The sequence below is a fragment of the Carcharodon carcharias genome, chromosome 4, assembly GCF_017639515.1.
Source record: "Carcharodon carcharias isolate sCarCar2 chromosome 4, sCarCar2.pri, whole genome shotgun sequence".
NCBI lineage: Eukaryota > Metazoa > Chordata > Chondrichthyes > Lamniformes > Lamnidae > Carcharodon > Carcharodon carcharias.
The window spans coordinates 167,506,270-167,527,782 of NC_054470.1; the positions used below are offsets into that span (position 1 = coordinate 167,506,270).

The 21,513-nt window shown below is 41.8% G+C and overlaps 1 protein-coding gene across 1 annotated transcript in view; it reads right to left on the reverse strand.

Moving 5' to 3' along the window:
- Window positions 1-4,139: 4,139 nt before the first annotated feature.
- c4h4orf47 (chromosome 4 C4orf47 homolog) overlaps window positions 4,140-21,513 on the reverse strand; it is a 28,106-nt gene continuing 10,732 nt past the window's right edge. The window contains exons 4-6 of the mRNA XM_041186803.1: window positions 19,698-19,767; window positions 12,552-12,712; window positions 4,140-4,208 (exon numbers count right to left, since the gene is read on the reverse strand). Coding sequence (XP_041042737.1) covers window positions 4,157-4,208; window positions 12,552-12,712; window positions 19,698-19,767 — 283 coding nt within the window. The 3' untranslated portion in view covers window positions 4,140-4,156. The remainder of the gene's footprint in view (window positions 4,209-12,551; window positions 12,713-19,697; window positions 19,768-21,513) is intronic.

The window sequence follows — 21,513 nt, forward strand, 5'->3', positions numbered from 1 at the left end:
GTCCATCCATAATGGCCCTTGAGAAGATGGTGATGAGCTGCCTTCTTGAATCACAGAAATCTAGGTGTTGTAGGAATACCCATCGTGCTGTTAGGAGAGTTCCATGATTGTGACCCAGTGACAGTGAAGGGACCGCGATATAGCTCCAAGTCAGGATTCTGTATGTGGCTTGGAGGGGAACTTGCAGCTGGTGATGTTCCAGTGCATCTGTTGCTCTTATCCTTCTAGGTGGTAGATGTCGCAAATTTGGAATGTGCTGCTGCAATGCATCATGTGGATGGTACACACAGCTACCAATGTCGGTGGTGGGTGGAGTGAGTGTTTAAGGTAGTAGAGGGGGATCCAATCAATTCCAAGTTATTAGGATACTTTCACCTCAAAGTAGCACTCAGCAATTTGTTATAGAGCTTGGAGTATGCCAGTTATTAGCACTAGCCCAGAAGAATCCAAATGTTACAGATTTCAGATAAATTCTTTTGGAAATGCATACCTCTTGTGAATGAAACCCACTGATTCCATTTCATCTCCCTGCCTAGCAATACCTTTCGTTACTTTTGCAGCAGCTCTTATTTGTTTAAAGATGCTTGTTTGTGTTTATAATTACCTTAAATGTGCAACAATTGTTTAATTCATATTAGAAATCTCCCAGAATTACCACTGTTACTTGAAAGAGATCACAGCTGTTGGGTCATCAAGAAAGGAAAGCCGATAGAATTTGTCAAACAAAGTTGTTTTGCAAGTAGGGGGTCACAAAACCAGCAACCTCAGGACCAAAGCCGTGCCAGATTTCAGATCTTGCTGGATTTGAGGTCAGGTGGTTCAGTGGGAGGTAGGGCCAAGCTAGGTCAGGTGGGATCAAGGGTCACACAGAATGTGGGAATAGACCGGCATACAAGCAGATAACTAGTGTGGTGCCACAACCTGCCAATGCAGTGCCTAGCCGAATTGTCCAGGTCAGGTTTTTAAAATTTTATTCAATTAAAATTGATGCATGGCACATTCTAAAAATATATGGTTTTCGGACAACTCCAACTTTTCGACAGCCTGATTTGAGACACTCTGTCTGTAATAATGATTCTATTAAATTATTTTTATGTATTGCTTTGTAATTCTTGTTTTTATTGTGTTATAGGTGGCAGGTCCTCAAAACTAAAGCAAGATGAAAGTGAAATTCTGATCCGTCTGTGCACAAACATCTGAAGAACGGAATAGTGTAGCAGCTGTGTGGGCCACTTGATCACTAAAGTGACATAATGTGCAATATCCCCTTTGTATTTAAATGTATACATGGAACTGTGCACTGCATTAGTTGCAGAAATGTGTTAAATCCCAAAGGTCTTATTTGTATATGAATGCTGAGGGTGCAAGCAGAAGCAAAATGTACTTCCAAAGTTTAACATTCAGCTCAATTACAATAAATAATTTATCTTTCAAACATGAGCAAATAAAAACTATTTTATGCTAAATTCTAGAAAGTGGGTGGTTGCCAGTTTTTTGGGGACTTTTTTAAAAAGCAAAGGGAATCTTAAACACACCAAAGGAGTGGAATAATAAAATTTCTAAGATTGAATTCCAATTATAATGTATTTTATAATCATGCATAATAGTGTACAAGGAGAAAAATTGGTCACTTTGTGCAACAAAATTGTTGATGATTTTTACTGGATTTATGATGTCACTAAACTTACTGCCAAAAGTAATTCTTCCTCCAGTCGTAAAATTTGATTGCAATCTTATTTTTGAGCTTGTATTGGTACTGAGATAAGTGGTTTTAATTGCTTTTAGCTCCCATTTTATGATGATAGATAAACTCACACATGGTTGATTGATATTTCAGACAGGCTCTGATTGGCACTGTAACTCAAAAATCAACCTGTGTCCCTATGCAATTTCAATTTAACTATTCATTTTCACATGTCAGCCAACACTCAGGGCTGTTTAGCATGGGTCAATTTTTCTGAGAGTCTCAAACTGCCCTTAAACCAAACTTTCCTCCCGGGTTGCCAACAGCAGAGTCTGGAGGATGCCATAGCCAATTGCGTGAGATAAGTGGTTTTAATTGTTTTTAGCTCCCATTTTATGATGAAAGATAAACTCACATATGGTTGATTGATATTTCAGACAGACTCTGAATAGCCACTGTACTTCACCAATAGTGCAGCAGGGGACAAACAACATTGGTGAAGTTGCATCAGTATTGTGCAAATGCTAATTTCAGTTTCTGCCGGGTGAGTTTGATCTACACTACAGGAGCTCTTCAGCAGAAATGTGGCGCATCAGAACTTACCTGAAGTAACAATTATTTTGTATTCTCGAATGGTTTGACGGCCACTTGACTATTAAACATGTCATTGAAACCACACAGCCTGATTAACTGACAACACTGTCAAATTTTGAAAGACAATTTTATTATCAAAGCAGCTAGACTCAAAGTATTCACTCTCATGTCCAATCAAACATCTGGGTTTTGGAATCAGAATCAAGGATTAAATTTACAAATTGGATGCATCATTTACTTGTCTAGTTTGCATTAAAACCTGGGGTAATAATGTAATGACATTTGTAAACTGTGGGCAGGTATCACGTGACTGAATGTCACATGATCAAATCTCCAGGAGTATATCAGAGCTGAATTAATTGGTAACCTTAGCTGAGACTGTGTCCTTTTTGTAAAAAATACTGTTGACGAGCTGTTCCTGGATTTCTACAAAACACAGGCTATTCAGTGGGAAAGGGATTGCTTATTCAAGAAAGGGAGCAGCCAGGGTTCAGTTGCAGAATTCAAAGCTTATATCAACTGACCCCTGCAGTGTAGATGAACATTACTGGGCCTGGTCTCAGGTCAGATTTAAGGTGACACAGAAGCAAAATACTGCAGATACCGGAAAGCTGAAATAGAAACATAAAATGCTGGATATACTGGCAGCGACCTGAAACGTGACTCTGTTTCTCTCTCCTCTGATGTTGCCTGACCTGCTAAGTATTTCCAGCACTTCCCTTTTTTCTTTCAGATTTGAAGTGAGTTTGGGTTTCAACTTTAATCTGGATTCTTTGGTGTAATATTTAATCTACAGGTGAGATTAATGCTCTTTAGCTCCCTATCCCTGGGGAGAAAGGTGTGGGAGGATTATTGAGGTTAATTGATTCTTTGTGGGATCATGTACTTCTGATGGTGATCATGTTTTGGCCTTTAGAAGCCCGATCTAAGTTGTTGTTCATTGGGAATTCCAACATAACTTAGGAACCTTTCCAGATACTTTCTCAGGGAGGGCTGATTGTAGGAGTGAGGGTGAGGCAGAAGGAGATTCATTCAGTGTGTTGTCACCACTGCCCCTCTCACCTAACCAAGATTTTTAAATATTTGTTCATGGGATGTGGACGTCACTGGAAGAGGCAATATTTATTGGCCCTCCCTAATTGCCTGTAGTTAAGAGTCAACAACATTGCTATAGGTCTGCTGTCACACATACACCAGACTAAGTAAGGACAGCAAAATTCCTTCCCTGAAGGACATTAGTGAACCAGATGGGTTTTTATGACAATCCAGTAATTGTTTGGTCACCATTACTGATATTAGCTTTCATTTATTTAATTAACCAAATTTAAATTCTCTAGCTGCCGTGATGGGATTTGAAATCTCATCTCTGGACCATTAGTCCTGGCTTATGGGTTTCTAGTCTAGTAACACAATCACGCTACTTTTCCCACTAGAGCTCTTTGGCTGTACCTTACATGAGGCAGAAATCTGGTACTTGTTGCTTTCATCCCAAATTTCTGTTCCCTTAAGAGTGATCCGTATACTCTTTGCCCTTTCAGGCCATTCAAAATTCCTCCTCACTATGAAGAACAGAGCGGGTAACATTGGCACTGATTTAAGTTGTTCTTATCTCAGTGAACAGAGGTATAAAGATGATCGAAAACACTTGTGTAATTCTACATTGTTTAGTTTTAGTTATAGCCGCATAGTATTTACAAAAAACATCATTTCACCGGACGGGCTCAGAATGAGAAATTTCCATACTCCACAAGTTGCATTTTGTTTTAAGTAATATGATTGAGATAGAACAAGGACATTCTGGAGAGTGCGTTCAGTATTTTGCTGACTGGCAAGCTGGTTTTATGATAGGCAAAGCTTTTTATTCCACAAGCCATTTCATTAATAAGCCATTACACGATTGACACTCTTGTAGTTCAAGTTGTTTATCACCCTGCAAAGAAAATGAACTAGAAATCTTAGTACTGTAAAGGTTTCACACAAAGCATATAAATTAGGAATAAAATTTCAAGACAACATTTCTTAAACCTGGTACCTGAGAAGCTAACTATCCTGTTTTGATGGAACTACTTTGATTACATTACCCCTTATGTCTGGAGGTCACTAGTTGAAACTATCCCCAAGCATTATGCATCATCCTGTATATTTCTTCCCAAGCCATTTTAAGAGGTATGAAAAAACAGCACTTCCCTTCTCCACATTTTCAATCTATACTTTGCTTCTAGGTTGGTAGCTCATTATTTTGCATAGAATTTTTTTTATTGATTTACAGGATGTGGGCGTCCCTGGCTAGGCCAGTATTTATTGCCCATCCCCAATTGCCCTTGAGAAGGTGATGATGAGCTGCCTTATTGAACTGCTTCATTCCCTGTGGTGTAGGTACACCCACAGTGATTTTGGGGAGGGAGTTCCAGGATTTTGACCCAGCAACAGTGAAGGAACAGAGACATATTTCCAAGTCAAGATGGTGCATGTCTTGGAGGGGAACTTCCAGGTGGTGATATTCTCATGTATCTGCTCGCCTTGTCATTCTTGGGTTTAGGAGGTGCTGTCTAAGGATCCTTGGTGAGTTTCTTCAGTGTATTTTGTAGATGGTGCACACTGCTGCCACAGTTCATCAGTGATGGAGAGCATGAGTGTTTGCAGAAGGGGTGCCAACCAAGTGGGCTGCTTTGTCCTGGATGGTGTTAAGTTTCTTGAGTGTTGTTGGAGCTGCACTCATCCAGGCAAGCAGAGAATATTCCATCACACTTCTGACTTGTGCTTTGTAGTTAGTGGACAGGCTTTGGGAAGTCGGGGGAGAGTTACTTACTGCAGGGGTTATTAGTCTCTGGCCTGCTCTTGTAGCCACAGTATTTGTAGCTAGTCCAGTTCAGTTTCAAAGGGTCAATGGATGTTGATAGTGGGGGATTCAGTGATGGTAATGCTATTGAAGTCAAGGGGCAATGCTTTGATCCTCTCTTGTTGGAGATGGTCATTGCCTGGTACTTGTGTGGCATGGATGTTACTTGCCACTTGTCAGCCCAAGCCTGGATATTGTCCAGGTCTTGCTGCATTTGGACATGGACTGCCTCAGTATCTGAGGAGTCAGCAATGATGCTGAACACTATGCGATCATCAGCGAACATCCCCACTTCTGACCTTATGATGGAAGGAAAGTCCTTGATGAAGCAGCTGAAGATGGTTGGATCTCATCCCACCCCCATTGCTATTTTACCCACAATAGGGGTAGACCCACACCACGTGGGTAGCCCACCAGCTTTTACTGGATGAGCTGTTGGTGGGTATGAGGTGGGGGGACAATTTCATTTTGGGGTTCCCTGTGCCCTTCGGAGGCACCAGCCCCCCCCCAAGGTTATATTTCCCCTTTAACCCTTTCCCCCCGCCTCTCAAACCCAGCCCCACACCCCTAGCTCCCTCACTGCCAGCTAGGTCCCGCTGATACCCCAGGCTTACCTTCAGCCTAGCCTCCATAACCTCCTGTTCTTCGGGGACTGGCTATAATCCCAGCAGTGGCCACCACTTGAACCTTTAATTGGCCACTTATGAGGCTCAGTTGGTCGGGGGTGGGTAGGGGGACTTCGACCTTCTCCATCCTGGACTTAATCAGGGTGAGTCAGGAAGTGGACAGGCTCTCCAACCCATGCCTTCCTGCCACCCAGTCTGTTTCTGGGGGAGGAGCAATGGATAACCCCCAACGTTTCAGGTTTGTGACCTTTGGGGGTCCGAAACATTATAACACTGCTCTCTCTCCCGAAGATACTGCCAGAGATTTCCAGATCTCCAGCATCAGTGGTATTTTGCTTTTGTATTAAATAAGATTTGCCTTTAACAAGTCTGTGTTGGCTTTTCTTACTTAATCCGCATTTGTCCAAGTGGCTGTTAATTTTGTCTCAGATTATCATTTCAGAAAGCTTTCCCACTACCTAGGTTAAATTGATTGGTCTGTAGTTGCTGGGTTTATCCATACAATCTTTTTAGAAGTATGTTGTAACATTTGTAGTTTTGTTTGGAGCCAAACCCTGTAACTACGAAGCATTGGAAGATTGTGGCCAGTACCTCCACAAGTTCCACCTTTACTTGTCTCAGTATCCTTGGATTGCATCCCATCCAGACCAGGGAGCCCTAGCTTTGTTTGTTCTACCTTCCCCACTCTTGGGCATGTACCCCGACTGTACCCAAAACCACCTCCTCCTTAACGGTAGTTGGTTGTTCAATTATTGTTTTGTCTGCCATTCTTTGATTCCAACTTCACCCAGGGGAGATCTATTCTCACTCCACTGAAATTGGCCATGCTCCCTAAGTATTTTTGCTCCATATCGCTTCTTGTCTTTTTTTCATAGCTAATCTAAAGCTTATGATACAATGGTCACTATTTCCCATATCATCCCCTACTGACCCTTGATCTACTTGACCCATCTCATTCCCCAGAACCAATTCCAGCAATGCCTCCTTCCTTGTTGGGCCAGAAAATACAGCTCGAGAAAATTCTCCCGAACACACTTCAGAAATTTTCCCCTCTCTCTGGCTTTTACACTATTACTATCCCAGTCTACATTAAGAAAATGAAGTATCCCATTATCACTACTCTATACTTCTCTGTAATTTCCCTGCAAATTTACTCCTTTATATGTTTCCCAGCAGGTGGTGGCCTATAGAATAGATCCACGAGTGTAATGGCACTTTGAATGTTTCTTAAACAGGGGATAGGCTTTGCTACCAAAAGTCAACTCGACACAATTTTATTTCTTGAACAGGTCTGGATGAATGCATCATGACAACTTTAGGCATTTCCACACATGTGATCACACACAATCTGTACATTCAAGGAGTGGGTGTGTTTCTGTATCAAGCCACAAAGCTACACGGGTGCTATCAGTTATACCCTAGACCTCGGAAAAGCCACAAGCCCTCTTAAAGCTGAATTGCCTGACTTCACTGCTGCCTTGATGGTGCTGAATCTCCAGCTGTCCAGTAAAGTGCACCAGCCACCTAGACCTTTATTGCACCCTGCTGATGTTACAGAGTTTGCCATGTAGCTGCCTAAAATGAGTATGTGCCACTAAATTGAATGTACTTGTCACCTTTGTGGTCACAGAGAAGGCAGTACAGAAAGATGACTGTGGATGTGGATCCTCATCCATTAAGTGGCACTTATATTTTTTTAGTGAACTGTCCAATACATGCCTAAGAACTTTATTTAACTTAACTGACCATCCATATGTTAGCTAGTGTTTCATGTACCTTTTCATAAAGTTTGATCTCTATCCCAGCCTGGAACCAGTCCAGATCTCTTTTGCAAAGAATCAGCAAGAGCTAGCAACTTATTCTACTATCGTCTGGGAAAAGATGAACCAGCCAACATCTAACCTTGCCCTACTCTTGCATAACTTAAATGTATGACCTCTGGTCTCCTCCAATTGAAATAAATTTATCAATGGAACATAAGCTAGTTCGTTAACTATTTTATATACCTCTATCTAGTAATTCCAAAGGCTATGCATTTGCAAAGTGAAAGGCCAAGCTTTTTAAGCCTGTCTGAGGTTTTCGAAGTTGGATATAATTCACATGACATTCCTCTAAGACTCTATTTCATCCACCTTCCAAACCCATAACTTTTAGCACCAAGAAGAACAAGGGCATGTGACATCTGGGAACACCACCACCTGAAAATTCCCCTTCTTCACCCTGACATGGAATATTCACAGTCGCTGGTTCAAAGTCCTGGAACTCCTTTCCTAACAGCACTGTGGGGTACCTACATCGTGGAAAAATCGGTTGCTGCCAGTTGAGAAATCCAACTGGCCATAATTGACTTCCACTGGGACAACAGGTCACAACCGGTTTTTCCTAAATATAACTGGAGATTATAACTGGACACCAGCTGATATCCCTAATATTAGGGATTTAACAGAGACATTGAAATCTTACTGGAACTAGTTGACTGGTTTATTGGAACTAGTTGATTGGTTTACTGGCTTAACTGTATACAACGGGAATAACTGTCACATACAAGGGAAAACCTGTTGTGATTCCACTTGTCCATTCAACTTCAACTGTAACTGTTTGAATCTTACTGGGACCAGTTGGCTTCTGCTGGAATAATTTGACAGGCAAACTGGACTGAGTTGGAATTCAGTGGAGCCAGTTGCCATGAAGCTGCTTCAATGATTTTTTGAACTGGAAAATTTTAACAGTTGAAGCTAACTGGATTGACTTAAGAGGCTGCTTAAGTAAGGCAAAAAGGCATTGGTGAGTCAGAACACATTTTCACATCACATTTGCACATGTTAAAAAGAGCATAATGATATTTATCTCCTCACCTCACATATATGAATGCGTTGCACAAATACAAGTTTATTAACGCTGTGCATTTAACTATTTCAAGATTTTTCATTTTTTTCAGTACAGCAGCACACAAAGTTGACTTTGAATTTTCCGGCCCTGCCCGCCAGCGGGATTGTCCAGTCCTGCCAAAAGTCAATGGGCTTTCGAATGGGCTGCCGAATCTCCTGCGGCGGGTCCCGCCACGATGGGGTGGGAAAATCCAGGCTAAAGGGTCGCCTAATGACAAACTTTGTTGACAATAATATTATTTCAGTAATAGTACTGAAAACTTCTCAGGGTAGGAGAAGGAAAATCAAAAGAATTTTCCTCATTGGAGAAGCATGAAAAAAGCCATTACGGGGGTGACCATTGTCATAAGTACCTTAGTTGTCATAATGTAGTGTCAATTATAACTCTGCAGTAGCATTCCTTACACCCAAAGTGATTAGGAAATAAGCTCACATTCTCTGATAACCCCTGTCAAGAATGGATAATGGTAAAACCTACATGGACATCAGTTAAGAACGAGTTCAAAAAATAGCAGATATAAGTGGAATGAAACTCAAAAACAAAACAAATACAAATGAACATAAGAAATAAACAAATACAAGTTAGGAACATAAGAAATGACTAATATTACAAATAAACATACAAATACAATGGGGGAGATAGTCCCTTGCTGTCCTTTCTCCCTCTGGGCCATCTGTTCCCCCTCACTGGTCATGGCTGCCTCCTGCCTGCCCCAGTACTCCCATTACCTCCCCAAGTACTCAATGCTTCTTTCCCGCACCCCATCATGGCCCCCTCCCAGCACCCCCACCCTCCTCCCCAGCATTCAACGCCATGCTCCCGCTGCTTGCCACCTTGGCCCTGATCACCAAATCTTGCTGGGGCCAATTGCCCTCCTTCCAGTTACACCTTAGGGAGAATGAATGGCTCAGGAGGTGTGATCGGAAGGAAGCTGAGTGGCCCCAATGAGGGATTCGGCAACCTGGAGGCCAGGAATCAGCAGGAGAGAGGCATCGAATTTCGTGGGACAGGGAAGCAAGTACTATGGGGGTGGGAATGGCCATAAAGGAGAGCGGAAAGGAAGCATTCAGTACTGGGGAGGGCATTAATGGCCGCTACCAGCAAGCGGGAGAGAAGCAGTCATTACTGGAGAACAGGAGAGAGACACTGCAGTCACCCTCAAGCTGGCCAGAGCCAGTCGAGGCAGAGAGAGAGAGAGAGAGAGAGAGACAGAACAATGCTGGGGGAGGCTCTGCCCACTACACCCTAATTGGTCAGCTTTACCAAAAACCACTTTCTGATTGGCCACAGTGTTTGTCAATCAGCAGGTTATGTCCCAGCCTCTGCAGTGTTACATTCTGGGTTGAGGAGGGAAAATTTGTTTTCTCGAATTTTCTCAGAGAGGAAGAGATAAAGATTTGACAGTTTTACTGGAGACAGGTCTGAGGCAATGGAGCTGTTTTAATATCACTTCTTTAAACATTCAAATAACACCTTTGCTCTTTTTTCGCAGGTGGATCTCTTTTTTCAATGCCTTAATTAATTCTTCGAGCAACTGTGCATCTGTCGAATTGTACAGCATCACATCAGCAACATAAATCCCTGTATGATGGGATGGATCCCATCGAACAGTGGTGGGCTACAAGAGGTAGAGTAGAAAGTGAATTTCGAGTTCTTAGCTCATCCTCATGCAGCCAATTCTCAATTCTCCTTGGAGTTTCACTCAATATTTTAGCAGAGAGGTCAGTGACTAGGGGGAATGATTGATAGAATGATTAGAGGGGAGATGAGAAAAAACATTATTCACCCAGAGGGCTGTGGGGGTCCGGAACTCACTGCCTGAAAAGGGTAATACAGACAGAAACTCTCAGTTTGTTGTCTGGATAAGCACCTCAAATGCTGTAACCTGTAGGGCTATAGACCAAATGCTGGAAAATGGGATTAAGCTGGGTGGCTCATTCTTTTGACTGGCACAGACACAATAGGCCAAGTGTTTTCTTTCTGTGCCATCAATTTCAATAATTTTCAAAACATTTTACAATCAATGTTGGTTTCAACAAAAAGTGGCAGATCACCATGATGGAAGATGCAGTGTTAAACCTGCCTCCATCACCTAATGACCTGTCATTCATTGAGACTGAACTGTTGAATAACCTCATGTAGAATCTGCAGTTAATCTATTTTACATGTACTATAATGAGTATGTTCCTGATTTTACTTATAGATAAAACCGCCAGGTAGTAGTGAGATACCAGAGTGAATGTGGAATAAAGCACACGGCTAAAGGATGAATTCATCATTCATCAAGACTTTGGGCGTTGGCATCTTTGGGTCCAATGATCCAGCAATCTGTTTAATTGCAGGCAACATAGAGAATGCAATTTCTTGCAGCAGGAAGTTGGCTTGGAGACCCTTTGTTACCTGTTTTGGAAGTCACCAACTAATTTCAAGCTTAAACTTCTCTTATTTTGTAGTATGTTTCACCAACCACCTCCAGACCCTGGAGAGGAGGTTTTCAAGAAAGAGTTATATCCGAAAAGATTCAGGACCTCAGTAAGAGACAGAAATCCAGTGAAACATTCAAATGTGTAAATGTAAATGCTTAAGTTCAGTATGTTGATTAACTCCTGCAATTTAACATTTCTGCATTTAACTGTGTTTTTTTTTTCATTCCTATACTGTTTATTTGGTTTTTTGGTCATGTGTTTTGTGTTTTCATACATCACAATAAAACTTGAAACTTACAGTGCAGTCCAGTCAAGTTATGTTTCATTACAGCACACACAGACATTACTGGTAATTTTTTTTTCATTTATTAGTAGTTTTTATATGAATGGAATGAATTACTTTTCTAGATTTCCCTTTTGCAAGTTTTGAATACTTAGCTGCAGGGTGCCTAGCTGTCCCACATTTTAAGGAACTGTCCATTTACTGTTTGTCCCACCAGGGATGCCTTGTGTCCCGTACTTTCTAGGACAGCCTGTGGAGACTGATCCTAGGAGTTTGCAGGGTGAGTTTGAGTGATTCAAGTGGCACCGCAATTGAGCGAGTTGTCCAGAAGATCTCTACAAGATAAGTTGCAACCCATGCATCTGGTCTCAATTAAAAGAACCCCTGCCCCTCTCAATCTCCCCCTCTCCACACTTAACAAATTTTCACCCCTGCTCAATACCCCCCCAACCCCAACCCAGTCTCATAGTCAAATTGTTCCTTTCAAAAAGAGTTGATCAACTAGGGCCAGTAAATTTAACCAGGCTAACTGGACACAACTAGAAGCAGGTTGATGACTCAAATGGAAATAATTCAATTGGGAACAACTCAGCTAGATAACTGGGAGTAGCTCAACTGGGACCTGTTCCAATTCCCATTTAAAATCCATTGACAACTGATTTTTCCATCCTCACCACCTCTTAAGGGCAACAGGGCATTAAATGCAGGTCTTGATAGCAATGCTCATATCCCAAGAACAAAGAAATAAATGCATGAGGGAGCCAAGTTGTACACTATATTCTAAATGTGACCTGACTAGGGGTCTTGTACAAACACAAAACAAAATCTGTATATTAGCTGGTATTTCATCATGATTACTATTGGCCAATGGGACTTCTTACTAGCATCGTTGAAACATGTAGGTTTTGTGAATGCTTTTTGGCTGATGAGGTTTCTCGAAAGCAACACTATTGTGGTTGACTCTTAAATGCCTTCTGAAATGGCCTCAGTTCTCAAGTGCAATCAGGATGGGCAATAGATGCTGGCCTAGCCAGCGAAGGCCCCATCCCATGGATGGATAGAAAAAGAATAAAATAATTGGAAACCACACAATTATTATTACCCAATGAGAATGGCTAAAATGGAGATTGCTGTTTTGCTTACATCTCAATATTTATCTGACATACAAACAATTGACTGACAAGTTGGTTAATTAGGTGCCATTGTTTACCTGTTGACATTTGCAGCAAGGACACTTTTAACTGGCCTGCTCTTTGGTCCAGCATTGGGTCGGAAAACTAAACCAGCTGTCGGAGCCTCTTTCTCAACTTTCTTTAAGGTATCGAAATGGGCTGGATAAACATCAAATGTGCCGGCTTTCATGCCACCAAGCTGAGAAGAACGGGAAAAAGAACATAAATGAACTCAATATCAATGTTACTGAGACAGGGGAAAAATGAAGGCATTATTAAAAATGGGAGTTCTAAATTGAAGCTGAAGTTGTCAACAGGGATTCGTAAACTTCATACAAAAATAATCAGGCAGCCATAAGTCATTGAATGAGGGATCGACATAATTAAAATAATAATCACAGTATCTTCTCTGAGCAAGGAAATGTAACTGTTGGATGAAATCTGCTGCTTTCATTAGATTTTTTTGGGTTAGCTTTTGGGAAATTTGAATCTATCAATTTGTGTGTGATGGGCACTTTGTGTGTGTAACAAACACACATTAAACACAAGAGTTTAGTATGGAATTAACAGTTCACATATAAAAATAAATTAAAACTGGATAGATAAATAAATTGTATATTTTTCATTCACAAATGCATAGATCTACAATATAACAAAAACTTGCATAGGGCATGCGTTTCCTATCATTATTTTTGGTTGCCCTTTTGTCAACTTTTCCCTTTGTAAATTGCTGGAGGGACGTTTCAACTTCATCAGGCACATAATCAGTGGCTACCCATTTTAGACCAACAAGGTGGAAAGTTCAAAATGATCTGTTCAATTTTTTTTACCAATTGCCATGTTACAGTTGCATACTTCTGCCAGGCGTTGGCAATGTGAAGTGGTTTCTACATTCACATTCTCAGCTTTGTCTAACATTTTATTTCGAACCGATCGTTCCTGTCAATTAAGTTCCGAGGTTAATTAAGTTTGTATCTATGAATTTAATTGCACTCTCTTGTATAACCACTGAATACATATCCTGCTGCTTTACAGATTTTATATAGAACTACTTTGAATTCTTGAAACCTACTACTTTAATTAGTAAACGTTGCCTTTTTGTTTGGTCACTTTGAATTTTCAAAGCATTCGTGTATTTATTTGATTTGGGTAATAAATGGCCACTTATCCATTTAAACAATTTTACTAACGTGTAAGGTCTCTTTTAACAGCTATTAAATCAATTTTAACAATTACTTCAATTTCTTTTTCCCTCCTATTGGCAACTTTAATTTTTGAGGGCATTTCTCCTGATTTCACGTTGACCACTTTAAATTCTTCAATCCTGAATCTTCACTTAAATCATATTGTCTGGTTCCATCGTTATTGTCTCTGCCATATTTCCTCTTTCTCTCTGCCATATTTCCCCTATGTCTCTGCAAATTCTCCCCCCTTTCTCCCCTTTGTCCCTGCCATATTTCCTCTTTCTCTCTGCCATATTTCCCCTATGTCTCTGCAAATTCTCCCCCCTTTCTCCCCTTTGTCCCTGCCATATTTCCCCTTTGTCCCTGCCATATTTCCCCTTTGTCCCTGCCATATTTCCCCTTTGTCCCTGCCATATTTCCCCTTTGTCCCTGCCATATTTCCCCTTTCTCTCTGCCATATTTCCCCTTTGTCCCTGCCATATTTCCCCTTTGTCCCTGCCATATTTCCCCTTTGTCCCTGCCATATTTCCCCTTTCTCTCTGCCATATTTCCCCTTTGTCCCTGCCATATTTCCCCTTTGTCCCTGCCATATTTCCCCTTTCTCTCTGCCATATTTCCCCTTTGTCCCTGCCATATTTCCCCTTTCTCTCTGCCATATTTCCCCTTTGTCCCTGCCATATTTCCCCTTTGTCCCTGCCATATTTCCCCTTTGTCCCTGCCATATTTCCCCTTTCTCTCTGCCATATTTCCCCTTTCTCTCTGCCATATTTCCCCTTTGTCCCTGCCATATTTCCCCTTTGTCCCTGCCATATTTCCCCTTTGTCCCTGCCATATTTCCCCTTTGTCCCTGCCATATTTCCCCTTTCTCTCTGCCATATTTCCCCTTTGTCCCTGCCATATTTCCCCTTTCTCTCTGCCATATTTCCCCTATGTCTCTGCAAATTCTCCCCCCTTTCTCCCCTTTGTCTCTGCCATATTTCCCCTTTCTCTCTGCCATATTTCCCCTATGTCTCTGCAAATTCTCCCCCCTTTCTCCCCTTTGTCCCTGCCATATTTCCCCTTTCTCTCTGCCATATTTCCCCTTTGTCCCTGCCATATTTCCCCTTTGTCCCTGCCATATTTCCCCTTTCTCTCTGCCATATTTCCCCTTTCTCTCTGCCATATTTCCCCTTTGTCTCTGCCATATTTCCCCTTTGTCTCTGCCATATTTCCCCTTTCTCTCTGCCATATTTCCCCTTTCTCTCTGCCATATTTCCCCTTTGTCTCTGCCATATTTCCCCTTTGTCTCTGCCATATTTCCCCTTTCTCTCTGCCATATTTCCCCTATGTCTCTGCAAATTCTCCCCCCTTTCTCCCCTTTGTCCCTGCCATATTTCCCCTTTCTCTCTGCCATATTTCCCCTATGTCTCTGCAAATTCTCCCCCCTTTCTCCCCTTTCTCTCTGCCATATTTCCCCTTTCCCTTTGTCACCAAACCAAATTGCCCCACAATTTCCTATGCCCTATCCCTGAACCCTTATTTTTCTCTAATTTCCCTCAACTCCCCTTATGCCCTCTCCAAGATCATCCTATCCATGAGACCCACCTCCTGCCCTCGTGACCTCATTCCCATTAAATTACTGACTACCCAAATTCCCTTCTGGTCCCTGTGCTGCTGGTTCTTTCTCCTCAGATTCTGCCCCCTTCCTTTTCAAAACTGCTGTCGTTACCTCCTCCTCCTCGCAAAACCTAGCCTCAACGCCTCTGTTCTTCCAAATGACCCCTCATCTCCAATCTCCAACCTCCCTTTTCTTTCCAAAGTTCTTGAATATCTTGATGTCTCACAAAGCTGTGCCCATTTTTCTCACTGTGCTTGCTGGAATCTCTCCAAGTAGATTTCTGTCCCTGTGAGAGCACCATGATCCTAACCAAAGTAGTAAGATCACATGCATACCGATTTTCCGGGAGACGGGGGTTTAAAAGGTGTTTCTATTTTTTTAACTGGTGGAGCTGGCTTTATTGGAGGTAAAATATTTTCACTCTTGTAGGGGTTACCATCAAAGTATTCCCGAGGGTAAAGGTTCAATCGAAATGGTCCTCCAATGCGCTGTTCTTTCTGTAAATGTACCACAGTGTAGTTAGTTAATAGAAATGGAACTGAAGGGTTAATGTATAGCTCCAACGTGAGAACAGATAAGTTAGGGTGTAGTGGAATAAAAGCACTTGAAGAACTTTAAATAAATATAGATTCTATCATAAGCAGGTTGGGCTTTGGACCTGGAAGCCGATGGTTGTGATGTGGATGGGGGTAGGGGGGTGGGGAGATCATGTCATGACTACAGAGCGTTCCCAAAGAAGGAAGCAGCAGCAATGAAGTGTAACAGTGTTCGGAGGGAGGTGGGGACAGCAAGAGGCTGAAAGAAGGTTCAGTGGAAGAATCAGACTTCAAGATGGGTTTTACAATCTCCAAGGTGGATAGTGTTATGGGCAAGTACCACAGCACCATCTATTTTAGAGGTAAAACTGTGGGCTTCAAGGCTAAGGAAGCAGTGGAGTCATAAGTTTTCAAACCAAACTAGGGGGACTAAACCAGAAGTTAATAAAATGATTAGAAAGAATCTGCCTTCAATTACAAAGAGCTACAGTGTTGGGCAAAAAAGTAATTTTATCAATTTTCGAGCACGCCCGAATGACCAGTTAGGCGTACCGACAAATGCAAATTTCTTTGAAAGAAAAAAAGAAGCACTTGTAAGACTCAGAGGGCATTTTGAAGAGAAGGGTTTTGTCTGCCGCTTTTTTCAGAAATTGAAAGTTCAAAGAGAGTGTGGATACTGGGTCACAGATTTGATTATAATAAAACCAACACAGCAATAAAGTGCACCAGCAAAGACTTATGCACTATCAGGCCTGCTACTAGTAGCCCAGTGATGCTCTGGTGATGGGTCCAGAGTCAGATTCGGGGATTGTGGTGGGGTCAGGGGGAGTGAGGATGAGGGGAAGGGGTTTTCAGGATCCGAAAAAGTTAGGGATTCAAGAATCACAGGGCTAGAAATTGTAGTGTCAGATTGGGGGACAGTAAAGTGGACTGGGGTTGAGGATTGGGAGCAGAAACAGTTGAGAAAGGGCTGGGTTAAATGAGGGATCAAGAGAAGCACTTATACTCCCCGAGATCTTATGTTCAGGTAAATAAATATAAAAAAAAACTTACCTGAAGGTTGCAGGTGATTCCAAGGCCTGGTTTCCATTGTGATTTGACTCAGGGCAAGCCAAGCCTGTGGACGGAGCCTCCTGTGGGGCATTAGGCCCCTTATTCAAATATACAAAGGGTCTAATAACTGTTTCAGATGCGAGTAAAGAAGGCCTATTATTTTCCTTTCCAAATATGATGGGTGACTACTTTCTGGCCAGAAATCTTCATCTGTTTCCTGCCTCCCATACTGGGGGCTTAGTAGACCAGTTAGAGCCCAAGATCAGGGAGCAATTAAGGCCTTCAACTAAACATTTAATAAAGGCATTAATTGACATAAAAGACAACTAAATTTGTAAATGTAATCACACTGCTATGAAACATATATTTTGTAAGACTTCCAACTGCATTTAAAGCATAATTTTGGATGTTAGAAATTTCAATATCTGGAAAATATAGCAGACAAAACATGTTTTTCCAAAAACCTTTTTTGAGTTAATTAAATGCTTTATATCTTTTTTCTGAAAGTTGGCTAGGGTTTACTGTGTAGATGGTGGCTCCACTCATCGGCTGGAAAGTCAGGGGTGAGCCCACTTCTGCTGGTCTGGGAAGCCACAACACTACTTTATGTGCCTCATAAGCCTGCAGGCAGGCCGCCATGGCACATCGGAGGGGGTGAATAGGCGACATGCATATACCCCTTCTGCCATCCCACCCAATTTTGGGTTCCCACACAAGCTGTGGGACTCAGTAGCTGAGTTTAATGCCATATATGCTGAGGGAGTAATGCATGTGCTTTTGTATGATGTATCTTTGTTGTATTGACTATTTAAAGTGAACTAAACCTTTTATTTGAAATATCATTTCCTTGTTCATTAATGTTTGAATTTTGTTGGTTTTGGTTTGTTACAGTAAAAGTTCTAAAAAGTGAAATCCTATCCATCAATTTCTTCTGTTGGGTTGCTTGGGAAATGCAACTTTTCTTTTAAAGTTATCAGTTGCTACAGGGATCGTAACAACTATATGCAAACTTTTGTATATTACAGGTGGATAGAAGTTCCTATCTTTCATGGAAGACTGTTTTTTGTTATACAGTAACTTGTGGTCAATGCAGTTAAAGTTCAAAGTGGTAATTAAATATGAACTCAGGCAGCTTTAATTAGCTGCAGGCATGAAGATTTTATAGCAAGTCAGAACTGCCACTAACTCAAAGTCCTCACTATAATAGTTTCAGGAAAGAAAACAGCCATTTTACCTTAGGTCAGGCAATAAAAACAAAATACTGCGGATACTGGAAATCTGAAATGAAAACAGAAAGTGCTGGAAAGACTCAGCAGGCCTGGCAGCATCTGTGGAGAGAGAAACAGAGTTAACATTGAGTCCAATATTACTCTTCCTGTTGTGGAAGGTTGCATCATCAGTACAGATGCAATGGAGATGGAGAAACCGAGAGAATGGAATGGAGTCCTTAGAGGAGCCAGAATGTGAGCAAGTGTAGTCAAGGTAGCTGTGTGAGTTGGTGGGCTTAAAATGAATATTGGTAGGTGTTGTAAGGTTTTGGGTGTAGTTCAGTGGGGTCTTCTTAAGGTAATTGTTCAACAGTAAGTATTTATTAACTACTAGAAACTATATACATAGGTATCTAGTGAAGGTCCAGTACAGATACAGTAAAGGTCCAAAATAGGAGCTGTCTCCATGCTTGCTTCTACACATGGCTCTATCCAACACCACACTGACTCATAGGTGCAGGTCATGTGTTATCTTACATCACTGTGTGGGCAGTACTGTATTCAGTTCCTTTATGTGCCAGACCCTTATACTACAGTAGGCAATCTATGCAAAGCAAAGTTGATGAAGTTTTCCAGTTCCAGGTGAGAGCAGGAAATGGCACCAATATAGTGGAAAAAGAGTTGGGGGAGTGGCCTGAGTAGGGCTTTTGTCAAATTCATCCAAGGGATGCAGGCATCGCTGGCTAGGCCAGCATTTATTGCCTGATGTGAATTATTTTTGCTCAACCATATTGCTGTGGGTCTGGCATCAACATGTAGGACATTAGTGAACCAGATGGGTTTTTACAACAATTATCAGATAATGAATTATCATCAAACATTTAATTCCAGATTTTTATTGAATTCAAATTTCACCATATGCTGTAGCGGGATTTGAACCCAGGAGCATTACCCTGGGTCTCTGGAATATCACTAGTCCAGTGACAATACCACTAGTCCAGTGACTTTGCTGCCACCTCCCCATGGAACATGGAATGTTCCACATAACCCCAAAAAAAGACAGAAGTGCACGGGGGGATGGATATAATTGTTTGTAATGCTACCACTCACTCTAGGCAGAGCTGTATTGTATTGCATCCTTTTCAGATATTGGTACTGACGATGACATTGCGATGCTTATCCAGTATTCATGTTCCTATTGCAGGGTCAATGTCACAATCTAAAGGAGGGCAGAAGACTCATTCTGCTGAGTCCTGATGGAAAAATGGCAATGTCAGAATTTCAGTACCTGACACTTGGCAGTTGGGTGTCTCTAGAGTACTAAAGTAACAAACATTGGTAGACTGAATAGTTTTCTGTTGTCCTTGGCAGTTTTAATTTTAAGTCATTTAGGTGAAGTAGATTTGATGGTGGAAGCCACTAAAGGAATGATCTATATATATATGATACGCTTTAGTGAGATTCTGGTAACACAACATGCACATATTAACCTTGTTCCCTTTACTTCAACGTGAAGTGCAAGTCAAAGTAATTCTTTGAAGGATTAGCCTTTATCAGTAAAATTAGCCTTTATGTAAAAATTAATTACCATTGCACTTGACCATACCTTTGTATCTTTTACTATGTAAGCATCTGGAGAGTGTTCGTATGATGGACCTATGGTAAGATTAGTATACCTGCAAAATTATTTCAAAACATTACAGCCTGTTCCAGTTAACCATATATTCTTTTCAGTTATTCCATAAAGTTCTAAAGACTGACTCAATGGGACGAATTTTTAGGCCCTGACAGAGGTGAGGATGAGGCGAGTGCGCAGTGAATTTCACACCACCAGTCAGCATGCCAGGTCCTGGGCTTCATCCCACCCCATGCCATTCACTCAGTGAGATGAGGGCATGGCAGAGCTACCCGCCTGCAAGTGGAGGGTAGCCAATTTAACAAATTAAAGGCCTATTAAATCCTATTGTTGGAGGCTGACTGGGATTTTCCACCTGACCTCTAAGTCCCCAGAGGAGGTGGGAAAAGGGCAGCTGCCTGAAGGTGGCCTCTCAACTTGGAGGTTTTGGGATCCTCCCTGCCTGCCTGGGTTCAACTGCAGCCACAGGCTGCCCTATAGAGGGATGCCCCACACATGGTGACCAGGCTGCTAATTCTATTTTCTATTTTAATTTTAAAAAGGTGGAGCAGAGGCCACTTCCAGCTTGGATCACATTCTCTCACTCATCAGCAAAAGGCAACCTGCTCCTGCTTCCGAGCTTGATAGCCTCCTATTGGTCCACCAGCTTTGAGAGCCTGCCCGCCATCCTTAATAGGATGGTGAGCCTGCCCTCTGGCCACTGATTGGTCAATTCAGAGAAAATCACAGATAAATAACTGGACAGTGTAGGTTTTTGACCCCCAGTTGAACCTGGCGGTGCATCCTAAAGCCCCCAAAGGAAAAATTTAATGATAAGGTAAGCATTACTGAGTACATGTCTGTGTATTTCTTAACAACAACAGCTTACATTTATAATAGTGCCTTTAAAATAATGAAACATCCCATAGACGCTTCACAGGAACATTAGAAAACAAAATAGGGCACTGAGCCACATCAGGAGATTTTAGATCACATGACCAAAAGTTTGCCGAAAGAGATATGTTTTAAGGAGTGTATTAAAGGAGAAAAGTGAGGTAGAGAGGCATAGAGGTGTAGAGAGTTCCAGGTTTAGGGCCTAAGCAACTGAAGACATGGACACCAATGGTAAAGCAATTAAAACTGGGATGTTCAAAAGTCTGAATTGGAGGAATGCAGATATCATGGAGGGGCTGGAGTAGATGACAAGATGGGGAGGGGCAAGGCCTTGGAGGGATTTGAAAACAAGGATGTGAATTTTAAAATCAAGACATTGCTTAACTGGGAGCCAATGTAGGTCAACGAGTGCATGGGGTGGTAGGGGAACAGAACTTGCTGCGAGTTAAGACATGGCAGCAGAGTTTCTGATGACCTCAAATTTACAGAGGTTAGAATGTGGAGACCAGCGGGGAGTGCATTGGAATAGTCAAGTCTAGTGGTAGATGGAATGATTGAGGGTTTCAGCAGCAGATGAGCTGAGACGGGTAAAATCGGGCAATGTTACAGAGGTGAAAATAGGCAGCCCTCGTAATGGCAGGAAGCTCATTCTCAAAATTATACTAGCAGTAAGTGCTACAACTGGCCTTTACCTCCCTGAGATAGTGAAGGAAAAATGGTTACCATAAGGGTTACCATTCCTGATTACCATTTAATAATGTCTGCTGAACAGTGCAGGTGGGTGGACATCACAAAGGCAAGGTACAACTTGGCTGCTTGCTTTCACCGCCAAATAGCTTCCTTGTGATACTGTATCACAGCAGGGGGCAGTGCCTGGTGGAGAGAGAAGGCAAGAAAGGTGGGGAAGAAGGAA